General features: G+C 36.9%; 1 protein-coding gene across 14 annotated transcripts in view; it reads left to right on the top strand.

The window, feature by feature from the left end:
* The window catches only part of CASK (calcium/calmodulin dependent serine protein kinase), a 202,563-nt gene that overhangs the window by 174,125 nt on the left and 8,557 nt on the right, over window positions 1-19,881 (top strand). For 8 of the 14 annotated variants that reach the window (XM_089511885.1, XM_089511880.1, XM_089511875.1 and 5 more), the window contains 6 exons: window positions 1,906-2,102; window positions 5,974-6,089; window positions 14,129-14,209; window positions 14,297-14,377; window positions 15,601-15,803; window positions 16,975-17,058. In XM_089511885.1, coding sequence (XP_089368011.1) covers window positions 1,906-2,102; window positions 5,974-6,089; window positions 14,129-14,209; window positions 14,297-14,377; window positions 15,601-15,803; window positions 16,975-17,058 — 762 coding nt within the window. The remainder of the gene's footprint in view (window positions 1-1,905; window positions 2,103-5,973; window positions 6,090-14,128; window positions 14,210-14,296; window positions 14,378-15,600; window positions 15,804-16,974; window positions 17,059-19,881) is intronic. The other 6 variants (XM_089511887.1, XM_089511884.1, XM_089511881.1 and 3 more) reach the window with 2 other exon arrangements.

The raw sequence follows: 19,881 nt of genomic DNA, 5'->3' as shown, positions 1-19,881 counted from the left end.
AGTAGTTCTTACTAGTCATCCTGTCTCTGTCGAGATGCATTCAGCTCATTGGTATCTGAATCATCCTATCTGGATAGCCTAGCAGAATCTGGATGAACTGTTCAGACAGCTGAATTATTTGAATGTAATGAATTCATACCTGTTCACATATTCTAAACAGAAAATGTTGGCATCTTCCACCCAGAAAATAGGACATCTCTACCGCTATTCTGAAGTTAACAATAGTAGATGAGTCACACATTTGCTCATACATTTGCTCATACATACCATACTAATGGTGCGGTTCATTAAGTATTTGTTGGACCACACATATAAGTTGAGTGGTAATATTTTACTTGTAAATATGCGGGCTACAATGAAATTGTGAACCATCATCCCTAGATATCATGCTGGATATCTGTTTTTCTTGTAGTTACTTCCAAGTATCACTGTAATCGTGTTCAAATGAAAATGCATTCAGTACTCACAAGAATTTATATGACATGTTTGCCATGCCATTTCAAAAATGATTGACAGCTATTTCTGACCTACATTATGTAGTGCCTCTTAATGCTCAAATTCTTGCAGGTCATTTTTATTGAACTTGATATCTGTCTTCTGGGCAAAGTAGACTTACAGGTTTGCAAACAGAGCAGTCACTGCAGAATATAACATGGTGGCATATATCATTCCAGATCTTCTCGGTCCATTATTTCTCCTATAAATTATCTCCTAGACATCCAAGCAAACTGTTCTTCCTGTCTAGAAATTATAATAGCAATTGAATCATCAGATCATGTCTGATCTTGAAAGCTAAGCAGGATCAGCCTTGATGAATTCTTGGATGGGAGGTGGCCAATAAATAGCAAGTGCTATAGGCTATATTTCATAGGAAGAAACTGGCAAAGGTATTGTTGAGTATTCCTTGTCTAAGGAAACCATATGAAATTCATGGGATCGCTATAAGTCAGTAGGTGCATTGAAGGCAAATTTATAGCAATATAGCAATATCAAATACATTTCTATACCGCTTATCAGTGCACTTAAGTACTCCCTAAGCGGTTTACAATGTATAATCTAATTTATGCACACACACACGTTGATCAGTGGTGAGGAACATGTCCCAGTAATTCGTTTTCTCAAGCACTTATGCAGCCTGGTTCTTTGTAATACAGCATTATTTTCTTAGGAAAACCATTTTTCCCTAGAAATCTTACAATAATTAATTTCTGCTGCATTGTAACAGTTCTTGTACTTGATGTTTGCAAGCAAAGGACAGATCTCCTTGCCTGTGTTGCACACATGGATATAATGTCTGTGCTATCTACACATTTGCAAACTGCTTGATAGGCTTTAATAAACCTGATAAGGTTTATTAAAACTGAGAGAGAGGGGTGTTTCTCTCTCTCCCCCTCCCCCCAATGAGGTTTAATGAAGAAAATAAATATTTGGACTACTAGAAGTGATTTATAATTTATAATTAAATGTGCAGTTTGTGTTTATCAGACAACAATGTTGTACTATGTATATCATTCTAATTTGTACAGTTTTCATAGTTAAAGTAAATAATTTCCATTATGATACAAAAAGAATACAGGTTTCTGTTTCACATTTTGACTAATGAGAAAAAGTTTTGTAATGCAAACAAATAAGTTGTTCTCATCCCCAAAGCATAACAAGGAAGGGAACACATGACAAATAGAACATTATATAATTTTATAACGTTCATATTAATCATCAACATAGCTATTCTGCACAACTGTTTTCAGCATTTTAGGATTTTTCCCCCCTTCATTCTTACTTCTGATACCTAATAACTTCCAAAGTGTAATGCAGACAGTATGTAGTAGCTACATTACAGATCAGCCCATTTACCAATTCATACCATATTGACACTACAATATATCACAAACTCTTGTTTTATAGATATATGTAAGAGCACAATTTGAATATGACCCAGCAAAGGACGACCTCATTCCCTGCAAAGAAGCTGGCATCAGATTTAGAGTTGGTGATATTATCCAGATTATTAGCAAAGATGATCACAATTGGTGGCAGGGTAAACTGGAGAATTCAAAAAATGGAACTGCAGGCCTCATTCCTTCTCCTGAACTTCAGGAATGGTATGTTATTTGGCATTCTATAAAAATTGTCTTGAATTGTAAGGAAATATAATATTGGAGGTATAGCTAGAGTTTTAAACATTTGCTTCCTTCCTGTTTGTCAAAAGGAGAGCTTGATTTAGGGAACTGGATTAGCCAAAACACAAAGTTATTCTCACACATGTACATCTCCACTGTGATGCTATATACTTTGCATTTCCCATGAGACAGGTAAGTAGTGGGAGAAACAGTGCACAGTACAATTTTAGCAGAATTTTCCTTTGAGAAACACTCTGTTGTCCGTCCAATAATGAGGAGGCCAGGCATTGCCAAATAATTGCCGCCGCCACCCACCCACCACCACCACCACCACCCCACAAGCTATTGTCAATCCACTAATCTGGCAAACACTTTTCTCACCATAATTCAAATAAAAGTGGTATTAGACATTAGGTAAGAGCTGTAAGCATTACCTGTTTGTGTCCCAAATTTAGAGGGACCTAATCACTCCTGCCTTCTGAAACAGCATTACTTTCTCATTCAAAAAATGCATTAATAATCCATTTAACAGTTTCCCCACTGCAATTTGACAAGATATTCATGCTGTTGACACCACAACATCAAACAAACTGAAAGTGATCTAAATAAATGTAAAAATAAGATACTTCCAATACATCTGCTTGGATGTTGTCACAGTAATCACAAACAATTTGATTTCAGTATGACAGATTTCCTCACTATCAAAATGACTTCCAAAACAAATCCATGACACGTTGCAGATAGTCCTTTTGAGTGGCCAGTAGTAGGAAACACCTGCCATTTAATCATACAGAAGACCATCACATGATATTGTATTTATTTCACTGGCATTGTTACTATGGAATGACCTTCAAGTGAATTCAGTGTTGTATTTCATTTGTTTTAGCTTGAAATGTATACTTCCTGCATTTCAGTTGCTTTCCTTGCCACTTTAAGGTTTTCAGCAATTTAGTATGCCAACAAATTGGACCTTACAAATATGAGTGATACAACGACTTAGCTACCATACTGTCATTAGCCTCTTTCCATCTCTGTTTTTATCTATAAGCCATTCTATCCACACTGTAACCACCAACGTCTATGAATATATCCCCCATAGAATTCTGTGAGCCAGTAAAATGCACTGGCCCCTGGATGGGAAGCAACCTAAATGGTCCAAAAACATTGCAGGTTGTCTTATCTGTGATTACCTAGGTTGTGTATGTAGAGAAATATTGTAGCACCTTTGAGACTAACTGAAAGAAAGAAATCAACAGTATGAGCTTTCTTAGACTAAAGTCTACTTCCTCAGATGCATAAAGTAGACTTTAATCTACGAAAACTCATGCTGCCAACTTTTTTCTTTCAGTTAGTCTCAAAGGTGCTACAAGATCTCTCTACATACTGATTCTACTGGTTATATCTTTTATCTACCCAGGTTATGGGCTGTCCACAACAAATCCAATAATGCCTCTGACTGTACTACCTGAAACTAGCCTATTATAGAGAGCTAAATCCAGTGTGTGTCCTGTCTTGGACATTTGTTTTTATGTACTAAACCTCTGAAATAATCTTATGTATGATTCTTAGTAATTCATCTAGAAAGTTTCCAGGATCATACCTGCTTTGCTGCAACAGCAGAATTGCTTCAAACTTGGACCTGTAATACATTAAGTTATCCAGGTAGCTGCCACAGCACACATAACATCATACCTAGAACAGTCTTACCCTGGGTTCCAAATCTCACTAAAAACATCAATATGGTCTGCCTTGATTATTTATAACTGCCAAGAGTGCAATAGATGCAAGCTACAGGAAAAGAGATTCCACCTAAATATTAGGAGGAACTTCCTGACAGTAAGGGCTGTTCGACAGTGGAACAAACTCCCTCGGAGTGTAGTGGAGTCTCTTTCCTTAGAGGTTTTTAAACAGAGGCTGGATGACCATCTGTCAGGGATGATTTGAAGTAGATTTCCTGCATGGCAGGGGGTTGGACTGGATGGCCCTTGTGGTCTCTTCCAACTCTATGATTCTATAAGAGTCACACAATGTATATACCCCACACACCTCCATGCCACCATTCCCTGAAGATGCCAGCCACAGATGCAGGCAAAACATCAGGAATAAATTCTTCCTGAACACAGCCACATAGCCGGAAAAACCCACAAAAAACTACTGATGAGTGTGTCAAGCCTACTGAAGCAGCAGTGTATCTTAGGCGGGATCCAGACCGGCGCTTTGCACCAGCCTGGATATGTGCTAGTGTTGTCTCGGAGCGTCCTTTACAGACACTCCCTAACCCTAGCACGTAACTGACGCAGCATAATGGTGGTGTCCTGTGTACACGGGTGCCACCATTATGACGTCACGACCACGCCGCGTCTAAATGGTGCAGCACGGGCGTGACGTCCCCATGACACTGCAGGGTGCCTGGGGCACCCTTTCAGTTTCACGGGAAGGAGCTCCGAAACGGAGCTCCTTTTCGCCCCATGCATTGCTGGCGCAGCCTTTAAATGGCCATGCCAGCGATCTTTGCCCACCGCTGTCAGGGTGTCCTTGGGGCCTGAAGCCCCAAGGACACCCCTTTCCAGGCCACAGGGAAGCGCCATTTTGCCACTTCCCCGAGGCCTGGAGAAGTGGCGGATCTGGGGCTCCAGGGCTGCCGCTGTGGCTGCTCAGGCCCCAATCCATCAGGGAAAGGGGCGTGTGCAGGCCGCCCCAAATGGGTGGTCTGTATCCCACCTTAGACTGCTAAAAGTGCAGTTGGAACCAAGGGTTTAGCCTTGAGGGGGATTCAGATTCCCATATAAGGAGGAGGAATTTTGGAAGAACAGAAAAAGTCCTATGAAATCAGTTCAAATTGATTAGTTCTTTGAGCAGTGGAGAGCCAATGGCGGGAAGGCTCAGATCCACATTATTCTGCAGAATTGTAATTTATGAATAAAGCTAGAGATTCATAGGATTTATACTCCTACTGATTAAGCTTTAGTGGTAAGTGTGTGGAAAGAACTAAAACACAGTTGAAGAGTAACTGAAGTCCTTGAGTGAACTGAAACAAAGGTAATTTGTAACCTGTGAAGTAATATACACTTTGTAACCATAAGCTTTGCAAACCAGCTACAAAAAGAGATACCATCATAAGCTCTTTCTGTAAATAGAAGTTACTTTCTTTTTGTTCACAAAGGAGTGGCCTGAAGTGATTTATATTTGGCATCAAATACACTACCAAGATAGTAAAAACACTTCATAATAAAGAAACTTAAGTCAATGGGAGAACCAAGGGTTAGAGAGATAGTTCTGAGGGAAAAGAAGTTTCAAATTATTTGTCATAAAGAATCCTATGTAACCCTGTGGTGGTCACATAATTTGGTGCCAATCAGTGGGGATCTGAAAGGCACAGTGTGCTGGGATCCAAGAGACGCAGCGTGTGGGAATATGAAAGATCTGGTGTGAGAGACCTAAAAGATCTGGCCTTCACAGCACCCATCCAGATTTTTGTGATACAAACAGAGCCAGTGTTTTCCTTCAGAAGTCATTTAATTTAGACCCAATTCAGTTTGCTATTATGCTTATTTGAGTTCCCAAGTGCTCACTGTTGGAGTAAACAAGGAACTGGTGTTATTAAAAGTTACCTAAAATTCCCATTTGAAATTTTGTAAACCTTTTTTTATTCAACATATGCACAACCACATACACTTTTAAAACATATATCTAATTCTGAAAACAAAATGTAATCTGTCTACCACAAACAAAATGCACAATATTGCTTAGGTGAAAATAGTAATAGTTACACTTATAGTAAACATTATCATCCCTTCATGAAAGAGATAATGTTTAGTAATAATCTGATAGTTATTTTTTCTTCCCTTGCAAGGCGAGTGGCCTGTATAGCTATGGAGAAGACTAAACAGGAACAGCAAGCAAGCTGTACTTGGTTTGGAAAGAAAAAGAAGCAGTACAAAGACAAATACTTAGCAAAGCACAATGCAGGTGAGAAAAACAGAATGCACTATCCGACTTAGTTGACATTGCTACATTGTTTGTTAGTCTGCAGTTAAATCCTTACTTTTACCAGTGGCATTCAATGGAATTATTTAAGTGAAAAAAGCCTACAGGTTCAAATGTAATTATAGCTATAATAGAACATTTATGCACAATGAATCTAACATAATTTGAATATAAGAAAAAATCTTCAAGTATCTGGAGCAAAATCTGCATCTTTCTAGGGGAATAGGGGGTGAGAGTTTTACACCTTAGTTCCATAACTATGAAATGTGTTGCAGTTGAAGAACTTTCTGTCTATCAAGAGACTGTGAACTCACCTTTGATGCCTGACCTGAAAATTCTTGTTTTAATCCACCATTTGTTGTTTAAATTTTGGGTTTTATATTTTCAGTTACTGAATCAAACTATTTCAACTGTCTTACAGGCACTGCCCTCTTGAAGTTATGCATTTGTGATTGTGATACCCTAATACTAGAGAAGTTCTGTTTTATTAGGCACTCAGTAGACATATTCATGGGGAAATACATGTTATATATGCAGGGCGTCCTTATTTTTATTGCAGAATCCCCAGTTCTGGAACCAGAAAAAAATTAATACAGTTTGTTGTATATCTTTTCATACTTTTGTTACTCTCTTTTTAAGAAGTAGCGTAGAATCTGAAATGATCTTGTGAAATAGAAATTCGGTATGTGAGCTACTGATTTAAAGGGATACTACAAAATATCAGGCAAACGTTTTCCTGACTTGTTCACAGAGCTGGGGGGGGGGGCATTATGGGTAGACACCTTGCTTTTCTTCTCCTGCCCACATTTGGTCATCTTCTCATTAGACCAAAAAGAATGAACAAGTTAGTGGTAACATAGATTGGGAGCAGTAGCTGTCACCACTTGCTTATTCACCAGCTAGATAGAAATCAAGGAATTGTCAACAAAGGCAGGGAAAAAGAAGAGGCCCTCGTGTAATCGACCAGTGTGGCTTACAGAAGTCTTGGTGGCTTGTGACATGTAAATGCCACGCTTCCAAGCCGCCCAGAAGGCGGCTTTACCAGGCCCTCTGTTTCAGCCCTAAATTCATTTGGAATCAATTTACATTATAGTCTGCAGGTTAGTTGATCCCCAAAGATATACAGTGCCTTACAGAAATATTCACATACATATCCATTGACTTTTCCATGTTTTGTTGTGTTACAACATGGAACTGAAATAGGTTTTCCTCTATAATTGTCCTGTATTTGTTTCCATTGTCCTTAATCCAGACCAATTTCCTAGGCCCTGCTTAGGGAAACTATTCTCTGGATGGTCTGTTTCTCTAGAAACTCCTGTGATGTGTGCTGGCACACAGGTAATAACCCATATGTGTGTGGATTTTTCCTCTGGGCCATCCAAGAATGAAACTTCATGATCAGTATAATCCTTCAATCCCACAACATATTGCTGCTTCACCATGGGGATGGTGTTCTCAGAGTGACGTGCACTACTGTCTCCAAACAGCCTTTGATATCACTTGTTTCAGCAGTGGCTTTCTTCTTGTCTCTCCTCCATAAAGCCTATTGTTGTGCCTCATCTGGATGATAGCTGTCACAGGGATGGTTTCTCTCATCTCAGCTGCAAGTCTCTCCAGTTCCTTCAGAGTTGCCATTAGCCTCTTAGTTTTTTCTGTGATCAGTTGGTTCTGTGACCCTTCTTATCCAGTTGCTGACTTTTTGTGGTCATCTAGTCAACATGATGGTTGAGCTATGTTCTTTCCATTTTTCAATAATGGGCTTAACAGAGCTCTGGGAAATGTTAATAGTTTGGTATATTTTTTGATAAACCAATCCTGAGTGGTGCTTCTGCACACCTTTATCCCAGGCTTGTTTTACTAGGTCCTTGGCCTTCATGATTTGTTTCTTTAAATATGCTATCCAACAAACACTTGAGTCTTTCCATAAACATTTGTTTACACAACTTTTGTGCCACACTAAAATATTTAGCAACTTTACAGTGCTGAGATTTTTATATATTATTATTATTATTATTATTATTATTATTATTATTATACTATATTTATATTGCGCTGTAGATTTACACACATCAAGTAGTAACAATGCCAGGTTGTACTGTGACAAAGGTAAAAGGGGGATTCATGCTTCTGAAAAACAAACTTTCAGAAGTGAGCGGTACAAACTTTTAAGGCTTGCCTGTTCGTTATAAGAGGAAACTCCCTCACCTTCATAAACATAATTATATCTATGCTGTTTAGCATATTTTGCTTTGAGATCCTGAAAAGATTTGAGTTAAACCCAAGATCTCATGTTAGATTTGTAGGGACTCACACAGAGCCAATTGTATGCAGAATATGTTCTATAAAAATCTTTTGTCATTTGAGTGATAGATATTAAATTAACATATGAAAAACTGTACTGGGCTAAACTAATGGTTTATCTAGTGGAGCATTTTGTTCCCACAGTGGTCAACTACATTCCTACAGGTATTCACAGGTATACAGTGGACCCTTGGTATCCTCTGGGGTTTGTTTCCAAGAGCCTGTATGGATACCAAAATCCGTGGATCAGTAGATTCAGTAAATAGCTGTGGTTCTACAATTATAAAATTAAAGTATTAAACTCTAGCATTATTCACCTTCTCTGCATCACACATAATTGTATACAGCTTTTTCTTGTTTCTCCTTTAATGCTATTTTCATATCTAGAAACATCAAAAGGCTTCCTAAGGAAAGAGTTGATCCACTCTTTAACAATTTAGATCTGCTCTTTTTTAATCATATTCAGCATTTCAGTATCTTTTTTGAGAATTACTGTATATACAATATTCAGCGTGTAATCACATCATAGATTTATATGAACATGTTACATTGGCATTTCCCAACATTGGGATCTGAACATTTTTTTGTAAATGGGATGTTATCACCTTTCCATTCTTACCCAGAATTTAGGAGCAGGAGGAGGAGGAAGACATGAAATAATTTAGCCTATTCATCCCTCTCACAAGGGGACCTTAGGATAGTTCACAACATTCAACTGAAATAATTAAAAAATGTAATATATAACAATATTCATAACTGTGTTTTTACATCATAACACTTTATGGAGCTGCTTAAGTACAGCCAAAATATGGGAGGGGGATTCAAATTACCACAAGTCCAGGATCACTCAGACTTGTGAAAATATCCTTACAATCCACTCCTTGGCATGCTCACTCAAAAGTAACAGGTGAAGCAAACCAGCACAATCTGCCAGCTGGGGGGTGGGGGTGGCGTTTAGACGATGCACGCCCTTATGCCACCCCCAAGCCAGCATTACACCATCCGACCACCCACACAGCAAGCAGCATTGTGGTGCTCCAGCAGCATGGCATTTATATGCCACACACTGCAGGTGCACCAAAAAGCCCCTACCGTGATGAAAAAATACTTTTTGACAGCTCAAAATGGAGCAGCTTTCTACCGCTTCTTTTTGAGCCAGCAAATAGCCACAAGTCTCACTGATATTGGTGAGACATAAGAATTGCTGCTCTTATTACATTTTAATTTGTTCATTGAGTTACGTAGTGAAGAAAATCACATTTTCCACAGGCTACTTTAATGTTTGTTAAATGTTATGATAATAGCAGAAAATTGGTTTATGTTCCTATTTTAAAAGCCCATTCTTGCATAGAATCTTCTGAAGACACCAAACAGAGCGATTTTGGTTCAGACCTAATGATACTTTAAATAGATCCAATGAAATTAAGGGAAACAACAAATTAATTCCCATTGGTTTTAGTGAGTTTATTGTAAGCACGATTTCAGTTAGGTTTGAACCCATTCTGATTGGATTCTTCCAATCCAATACAGTACATTTAGGGTTTGTCTATTTTTTGTTTTTAAATCAAGTAATAAATTATTCAAACTAAAATGGCTCATACCAGACAAAGCTGAGAACTCTTAAATGTAATTTATTTCAATAGAAATATTTAAGCACATACTTAACTTTCCCACTGAACTCAATAGTGCTTTACTTCCATCATGCCTAAGTTTGTCCTAGTATTTCTAATTTGGGAGTGGGGATTGCTTGTTCATACTGTGTGGGCTTATGAAGAATTGATATTCTGGTCAGTTGGAGACAACCATATGTAAAGGTTAAAGTTTGAAGCAGAGGAAATAATGATTTAAGGTAATAGGAAAATAAGTTAAAATATGAATACTTGACTTTGTGTCATTTTCTTTCCTGGCTCATGTGATCATGGCAGCTAAATGATCTGTTTATTAACCAAACAATCCTCTGTCAAGTTGTAAGCTGCCTGGTTTATAGCAAGATTTTTTCTGGAGGGTGGACCTTAGCAATACATTTGGAGTTCTTTATGGTCCACAATTGATCTTGTCAGGTCTTCTCACTTTTATCAATCAGATTGCTTTAATTGTTTTGTTTTGTTTTTGTTACTGAACCGTTAACATCTCTCATGTATAGATTGGCTGCTAATATTGAACCCTCCCTTTCTTAAACCCCTTTTTACCCCAGTGTTCCTCCCCCTTCCTTTAGTGCTCAACCCTTGTGCATGCAAACAGCTTATTCTCAACACTGAATAAAGAGAAAAGAGAAGCAGTGATGCTCCATTATTAAAAATCAGTTTGTTTAAAATCCTTGATGTATGTGGTCCCATGTAGACCAGATAAAATGCACATATTCCATAAGAAAAATAAGAGCTATACCCAAATTATTATTACTACTATTATGGAGAATGAATTACCAGTATTTCTCAACTGCTCTCATATTTTATGTGTACCCAAATTGTTGTAGATATCCTAGCTTTAAAATGCAGTCTTGAGAAGGAAAATAAAATCCTACCAAATATACTACTGCATTGTACTTCTACAGAACATTACTTCTATGTTATATTTTTATACTATGATGTACATTTGTAAAGACATATTGCATTGTATACATATACATATATATATGAATTCTTGTCAAATATTGTATTGGTTCTTCTTTAAACACCATACCAAGGGCATAAATATGCTTCCTTTAATGTCAGTAATAACAATTTATAGAACAGCAGCAATTTTTTTTTTATTAAAACATGCTTATCATTTAACGTGATTTATTTGCCTTGTATTTAGAATATTGCATGGTGAGGTTTGTTTTGTGCATATACTTTTTATTTTACTAATATATTATGAGCCATATTTCAATGACCCCTGTACATTTTTCATGCTGTCTTAATCCCAATGGCCTCTGTGCATGTAAGTAACCTGTCAAGTGACAATGCCTCTTTATTTGCTTCTTACTGTTTTCTTTCTATAACTCCTTTTGTTTATTAGCTAGAAGTGTAGGCGTGTTTAAAGGTTCAGTCTGTAAATGTGTCCTTGTAGCCCTCTGAATTTGTGTACAAAAATCATTTTCCATTTTCCATTTTTGTCTGAAGGCATTAAATTATTAGTGATCATTATTATTGGATTGTCAAAAATTTTGAATCTGCTTATTTTGTAATTAAGTCTGTTTTATTAAGATTCATTTACTTTCACATACATTTTAATGTTTTTATAAAGAGTGAAAAGTTCTGTGGCTTAATATAGCATGGTAAATGAGGTTACAGCCTGTTTTTTACCAAAAAAAAGTTTTAGGTTTTTATAGAACTTAGTAGCTGAGCAAGACAGGATATTTGCTTAATCTAGAAAATGTTATTTTTTATTAACTGATAAAAACCAAGACAGGATTCTTAGTAAAATGCAATGTAGTTATAACTTTCCTTGATACGTTAAAGTTACATTTAGGGATGGAGATATTAAAATACTAATGCAAAATTTCTAAAAGTTAGCAGGGAATATTTTTGAAATCAAAATGTTTTGTTTGATGTAGTAATTGATCAGATTTATTTATTCAAGTTTATGTATCAGTATGTATAGAACATGTTTCAGTCCCAAGAGACCTTCAACAAAGTGGTTATATGATTTATTGGTTTTTATAAAAAGTAAGTTTTTTTAACATCCTGGATGTAATATTTTCCAGGAAATAAAATTGTATAGATTGTTCTGCAGTACTGAATCAAAACTATGGTCCAAAACACAATGCAGAAATAATCCAGTTTGAGACCACTTTAACCGCCCTGGCTCAGAACTAGGGAATCCTCGGAATTGTAGTTTATTGTGACACCAGAGTTCTCTGACAGAGAAGGCTAAATGTCTCACAAAGCTACAATTTCCAGGATTTCCTAGCACTGAGCCAAGGCAGTTAAAGCAGTCTCAAACTGGATTGTTTATACAGTTTGTTTTGGACCTATGTCTTGCCAGCAGTACCAGAAAATATGGCCACAATTATTGTTGCAGACCACGGAATAGGTTATGTTTAAAGAATTGTTTCTTCACTGTTACATCACCATAATTAGATTATTTTTAAATGGTCTTATAATAGTTATAATTTTTCAGTTAATAATTGTATTGTACTTGATTTATTATAATAACAGAAGAATGTCATTATTGGATGCAAGGAAGAACAATGTTTTTATTATACAGTCAGCCCTCCATATCGACAGGCAAGCCATCTACAGATTAGAACATCAACGGATGGCCCCCCACCCCATTATACTCAATAGCAGCGCATGCACATGGCTGTACCAATACACGCATGTCATGCATCCACAGATAATAATGGGACTTGTGGTCCCACACTTTTTGATAACCATCAGGGGATCGAGAACAGAACTCTCACCAATACGAAGGGCTGAATGTATGTATCTGTTGCTGTATCATAGCAATTAGCAGTGTGTTCAAGTAATAATAGACACAAACATAACGAGCTAACTCAAATTGCTAGAGTAGACCCACCAAATCAGTGGAACTGACATAGGTTTTGTCTTATCTTTCAGCAATTGTGATTCACTGAGATTACTTTAGTTTGTACTAACAGTAGATGTAAGAAAGAATAGCTAATAAAATATTTACCCGGGTCATATTTTACTAAATATTCCAATTATGGTGATTCTTTTATAGTGTACAATGAAGTCATAATTTTTGTTAAGATTTTTAAGAGCATGTCAATATAAAATTAGCACTTCTGTGTGAAGAGAATTCTACTTACAATTAATCTGATAAATGTCTCTGGATGATTTATTAAAATAAAATCAAGATTTGTGATGTATTTGCATAGTATTGATACAAAATGTCTAAACCTTTACTCTTTGTGTAAGTAGATATTCTCATATTTGTATTCATTTGTCACTGTCTATGAGCTTTATTACTCAATTTTAGGAATCCCAGAATTTCCAGAAGGACTAATTTTTCATAATGTGAATACTGCATGGTCTCACCCATAGATTCTTAAGCATGTATTTTGAAATAAATTCTTAAGACATAAAGCATATGGTTTTAGTAAATATTTAAAAGATGGTGCTTTATTAAATTATCATTCAGCTAGAGCATTTTGATACAGATAAAATAGATTGGACCCAGTTTTAGTTATACTATATGTAAACTCATTCCAGTGAGATGAGAGTTTAAAGACATGGGCCAGGTTTAGTCTGGATCAGTATACAAAGGGATATTGTAGCACCTTTGAGATAAACTGAGGGAAAGAGGTTTGTAGCAGAAGCTTTCGTAGATTTAGTCTGATTCATCCAGTGTATCAATCTATGAGAGTTTATATGCTACAAGCTTCTTTCTCTCAGGTCCAAAACGCACGGCAGAAATAATCCAGCTTGAAACAGCTCTAACTCCTCTGGTTTAATGCTAGGGAATTCTGGGAATTTGTGAGACATTTAGCCTTCTCTGTCAGAGAGTTGTGGTGCCATGATAAACTAAATTCCCAGGATCCCCTAGCACTGTGCAGTGTGTTTTGGACCTCAGACTTATAGTACTACAATAACCCTTTTCAATGAGACTTCAGTCAGCCAACCCTATCTTTACTTGCAATGAATTTTACTCATTAGGTGTAACAAAATCTGGCTCCAACCTATTATTCATAAGACTAAAATTCAACATTTGGGGAAAATAAAGTCAAATCAGTGTAATTTTTATCTCTTATATTGGGCTTTTGTTTTCTGTTACAGTGTTTGACCAATTAGATCTTGTCACGTATGAAGAAGTAGTAAAATTACCAGCCTTCAAAAGGAAAACACTAGTCTTACTAGGTAATTTTGAGTGTAACTTCTATTCTATAATAATAAATTGAATATGTTAATGTTTATGTGGTGATATTACATTTTTTTCCCATACAGGAGCACATGGTGTTGGGAGAAGACATATAAAAAATACACTAATCACAAAACATCCAGACAGATTTGCATATCCTATTCCACGTAAGTAACAGCTTTATAATGCAAAGAATTGCATAATCTGCTGTTTCTTCTGATATGCCTAATTTATTGCTAAACAAAACTTGTCATTCAAATAGTTAAATGATTTAAGAAATTGAGTCATGCCATTAGCATTGATAGCTAATGCTCTTCTCCAGTGACAGTGCTCAAAAGTTTCATTACTGGCTCCATCAATACGGTCTCCTCTTGCTCCACTCCATGTGTCCTTTTTGCAACTGTGTTATTTCCACACTCCCATCAGCCATGTACTATGTGTGACCTTACATATACTGTACTAGAAATGCAGGCCTGCTGAAGACATTGTGCTACTGAGCTGAAGGTTCTCTTCCCCCAGTCCATGTAGATTGAACTAACAGTTGAAACTTAGCTCTCCACTGACATCAGGATAGTGTCTACCACCAACCCTGAAGTGACAGAGTAGTTCTATCTGCAGTACAGAGGAAGGCTAAATCTGCACTTTAGAAATACAGTCCATCCACAGGTTTGCCATCCGCAGACTTCAGCTCATGCAGACGGCAAACCCCAGTGGACAAAATGGGAGCACATCACCATAGGATTCCAGCATAGATGGTTTTTCCCATATGTGGAGGGGTCTGGAACGGATCCCCCACATAGAGGAAGGACCCACTGTAATATAGTTTGACACTTCTTTAATTGCCATGACTTAATGCTATGGAATTCTGGAGTTTGTAATTTTGTGAGATATTTAGCCTTCTCTTTCAGAGACCCCTGGTGCCACAACAAACTATAGTACAAATCCCAGGATTCTATAGGATGAAACCATGGCAGTTAAAGCAGTGTCAAACTGTGTTATTTCTACAGTGCAGGTGAAGACAACAAGGATATTTAGGAAGAATAGACCTGATCTTGGGAATGGGGAATATAATGCTGCTGTACTCACAGAAGAGAAGCCAGGGATGGATGGTTGTGTGTGTGTGTGTGTGTGTTGCCATTAATTCTTCTGAAGAGTCTCTTTCAGAACAGTCTTGTTCAGAAAGGTAGAGTTTTGCAATATTCAAAACATCATGCATGTATTCTGTGATTTAAAAATCAAAGTACAAACTCTGAAATTAATTACTGATCATTTTGGTAAAGATAAGCAGATTTACTGACAAATGACTGACATCAGAACATACTTGTATTTCTATTTTATGGGTAGAGTGTGAAAAAAGTCCATTATAAACATTCCTATATTGTAATTGTAGACACAACAAGACCACCAAAGAAGGATGAAGAGAATGGAAAGAATTATTATTTTGTATTACATGACCAAATGATGCAGGACATTTCCAACAATGAATATTTGGAATATGGTAGCCATGAAGATGCAATGTATGGGACAAAACTGGAAACAATACGGAAAATCCATGAACAGGGATTAATTGCAATACTTGATGTAGAGCCTCAGGTACATAAAATTAGAGAGTTTATTTACTACAGATACCAAAAATTTATTTTTGTACTAAGTGTATCTAATATGAATAAATATATTCCACATGAGATAACAAAAGAGCTAAACTCAAATGAGAGACTTTCCTTGTTCCTTTTGGCTGCAGTCTTGGCTCATTTGATACCTTATACTTTGTTGTTTGATGGCTTAAAAATTATTGTATGCTAATATAATTGTAACTTGGAGTGGAGCTCTGGTACCACAACAAACTACAGTTCCCAGAATTCCATAACATTGAATCATGACAGTTAGTGGTGTCAAACTGGATTATTTCTGCACTGCATATGCAGCATAGTGGTACATAGTCAAATCTGTTTGGCTGTTTAGTACTGTGGCATCATTGCCTTCTTTAAATGATCATTGAGATCACTCACTAAACAGCAACAAACCCCTGAGTAAAATAAAATGACACCCAGGTAGCAGTAGTAGAAGACATAAGCTGCTAAAAATAATAAAAGGCAGAAAACACTATGATTTCAAAGCCTTTTTACCTCCCAAATTTTAATAGATAAAATTGTGGTTCAGCTAATGTAAAAACATATTGAATAACTAAAATATCCATTCCTGTTTCATTTCAGTACAGTCTGCCCCCCCCCCAGCATAAAGGGAATTCCGCCTATGCTCGAGCCCCATTTAAATGATGCACTATGGGCACAGACTCCATTACTCCTTATGGGACATGCCACCCCTTTTCCCAGTGCCGCTTTCAGCATATGCTGAAAGCCATGTAAAGTGCGCCCACGTATGACACGGGTGCACTGTAGTATGAACTGAATTACACTTTATCTTCTTGACAAATATTCATATTACAAAAATGTACAACAGAAATGAGGAACTGTGGGAGACCTGGGGGCTGCATTAGCCTCCTTGTAGACCTTGCGGGGTGGCGCATCCCACCACCACAAACCCCACTGCAAAAAAACAACAACCCAAAATTGCCCCCCAAATGCACCACAAGGGGCTGTGAGGGGCATTTTTGCCTGGTTTCTAGGGCCAAGAAAATACTTTTTTTCAAAACAGGAAGTGATTGTAAGGAACTTGTAACTTGATTTCCTATGATCCAGAGTCATATGTGTTTCTTTAACTTGTCCATGCCATGCTTCTCCTTCTAAACATATTCTTTACTTAGGCTCTGAAGGTCCTGAGAACTGCAGAATTCGCTCCTTTTGTTGTTTTTATCGCTGCACCTACAATTACCCCAGGCATTAATGAGGTAAGGCATATTGCAATAAAATCTCATCAGTAGAAATTTTACCAGTCACAGACACATCCTTCAGTCCTATTTGACAGAATAGATGGATATTATCTATTGATAGATGGTGAGGGGAAAACTTAAGTTTAGTATTGCTTTTCCTGATGAAGCTTTAGAGTGTGTCCATTCATCTTTCTTTCTAAATCATCATTCACATATGTAATATTCCTTTCTCTTTACCTGCTTTGTCATGCTTTATTTTAATTCCTACCTTTAAAGAATACTTTCTTAGGACTTGTCTGTACCAGCTAACATTTGGACAAGAACATACAAAAGAGGGTGATGAAGTATGCATCTTATTCAGTTTCCTGTCACTAAATAGAAGTCCACATCATATTTAATTTACCAAAAGTACATCTTTAGAGATATAGTAATAATTTCCTGATTTCATTGGGACAAATTATAATGTTACTTACCCCAGTCATGGTAACCCTGTTCCATTTATCAGGACTTTTTTCTTTTTCTTTTCAAAGCAAATTTTGAGTTTAAAATTTGTTAACTTTGGGGAATAAAAAAAAAATCAAAATTCCACACAGATCAAAGGACCTCCCCAATTTTTTATATTTTAGATGTACATTAATAGTATTTGTGTATCTAGATGTGCCTTTTTAAGAATCTGTTACCATAAAATGTATTACTACAGAGCTATAGGAACAAAATTGCTTATGCTTTTTAAACTAAAGCTTAAGCAATTTAGAAATGCAGAAAAATTAGAAATTATGAAGAAGTTCAAACCTCAAACTTTAATAGCAAAATAGCCACAACAAGCCAGCACCAAATCAAGAGAATGCTGTCCCATTATCTTTCCTTTTCCTACCAGCAGAGGGCCTGTATATGAAATTAATTCACTAGCATAAACGGCAATAATATAAATTGTTTAATTCAGGAAATTTACTAATTGTTAATGTTAGTGTGAGGCCTGGTTATGGAATTTACGCAGAATGTCATGGAGGTTGTCCCTTTTGATCTTAGAGGAACACATTTTGTTACTGGATCAGTGGCCACTTTTTATCTTTTTCAAGTTGCCTTCCTCCAGCCTGGATTTTTCCCCCCACATAGAATACAAAGCTTGTAATACAGCTGATACATGGAAATGGTGGGAGTTCATTACATCTGGGAACTGTCAGGTTAAAGAAGACTGTGAGATCTTACAGCCTCTTCGGTTCATCTGCATCTCTTTTTTCTTTCCACCCCACCAATACATACATAATATACACTCTTCAAATGCCTTATTTGTAAAAGTTTAAGGAGTTATTAAATTTGGTTAGATGGGGCTAATCCCCCACAAATGCCTTGCTAATTATTTTTAAGGAGTGATTTATTCAGTTAGAGAGCACTAATTCACTGGAAATATAGCAATATGTGAATAGCTACAGATACCTGTCAGTTACATACATCTGACATTTTTGAGAATAAGAATATATGCAGAATATTTTTCTGCCCAGCTGAATTTCTGCATCCTTTCTACCTCTGTATTTCCAATCAAGAAGTGTGGCCTGCAAAAATCGGTGGTAGAGCACAGATTTTCAGTGCAGAACAGAGCCAGAGATGCCAAATAGAATCTGTTGGCATCTGCAGTTTTAATGATTGGGTATTTAATCAGCCCACTTTTCTGGACCCATGTTAGATTATTTATAATGCAAAAGCGATGGGTAAAAAGAAGGGAAAATGAGGTTGGATAAAAAGCAGATTTCTTTTCATACAAACCAACATGGGAGGCTTGCCTTCTGGCCAGAAAACTTTACATCCTAAAAGGCCTTTCTGAAATTTATATTATATTATATTATTCAAAGATAGAGCTGTGTTAGTCTGTAAAATCAGACACATTGTGAGGAAGTAGACTGAAGTCTACGAAAGCTCATGCTGCCAATTTCTTTCTTTCAGTTAGTCTCAAAGGTGCTACAAGATCTCTCTGCATATATTAGATTAGATTAGATTAGATTAGATTAGATTAGATTAGATTAGATTAGGTTAGGTTATGTTATGTTATGTTATGTTATGTTATAAAGGTAAAGGTAATCCCTTGACATGAATGCCTAGTTGTAACCAAGTGTAGGGGATGGTGCTCATCTCCATTACTAAGGCGAGGAGCCAGCATTGTCTGAAGACTCTTCTGGTGGTCATGTGGCCAGCATGACTGTACCCAACACTGTTACCTTCGCACTGAAGTGGCGCCTGTTTATCTACTTACATTTGCATGCTTTCAGACTGCTAGATTGGCAGCTTTTTTACTAGCTGGGACTAGTAACAGGAGCTCACCCCATCATGCAGCATCGGGCCTCAAACTGCCAACCTTCCAATGTTACAATAATCAGAATTGGCATCTTAACCACGAAGCCACCACATCCCTATTATTTTATGGTATATTATATTATAATGATATGCTATAGATACCAGTCCAGAACATAATCAGTAGAGGAGGATAGGTTATGGAACAAAGTCAAAATGCAACCTCATCCCATTCCCCAAAAGACCTCAAACACTTTCTTCCATATACTGTATTTTCTGGCGTATAAGACTACTTTTTAACCCAAGAAAATCTTCTCAAAAGTCAAGGATCATCTTATATGCCAGTTTTCGTCTTATAGAGTGGGTGCTGAAACTTCCAAGCCAGACTGGAGAATCTGTGGGCTTTGTAAACAATCCAGTCCAAGCAGACTTTGTATACAACAAGATTTCCTGCTGTGTATCTGCATGTCATAAGCATTTGAATTAAAATTATCATATTGAAATCAAATCTGGATGTCCATGGGGACAGCATTCTGGAGAACAGTATGGGTATAA

Source organism: Sceloporus occidentalis, unplaced genomic scaffold (genome assembly GCF_023333645.1).
Source record: "Sceloporus occidentalis isolate IW3139 unplaced genomic scaffold, rSceOcc1.0.p SCAF_2, whole genome shotgun sequence".
NCBI classification, from domain to species: domain Eukaryota; kingdom Metazoa; phylum Chordata; class Lepidosauria; order Squamata; family Phrynosomatidae; genus Sceloporus; species Sceloporus occidentalis.
Note: the sequence above shows the minus strand (reverse complement) of the source record. Positions and strands in the feature narration are given on the sequence as shown.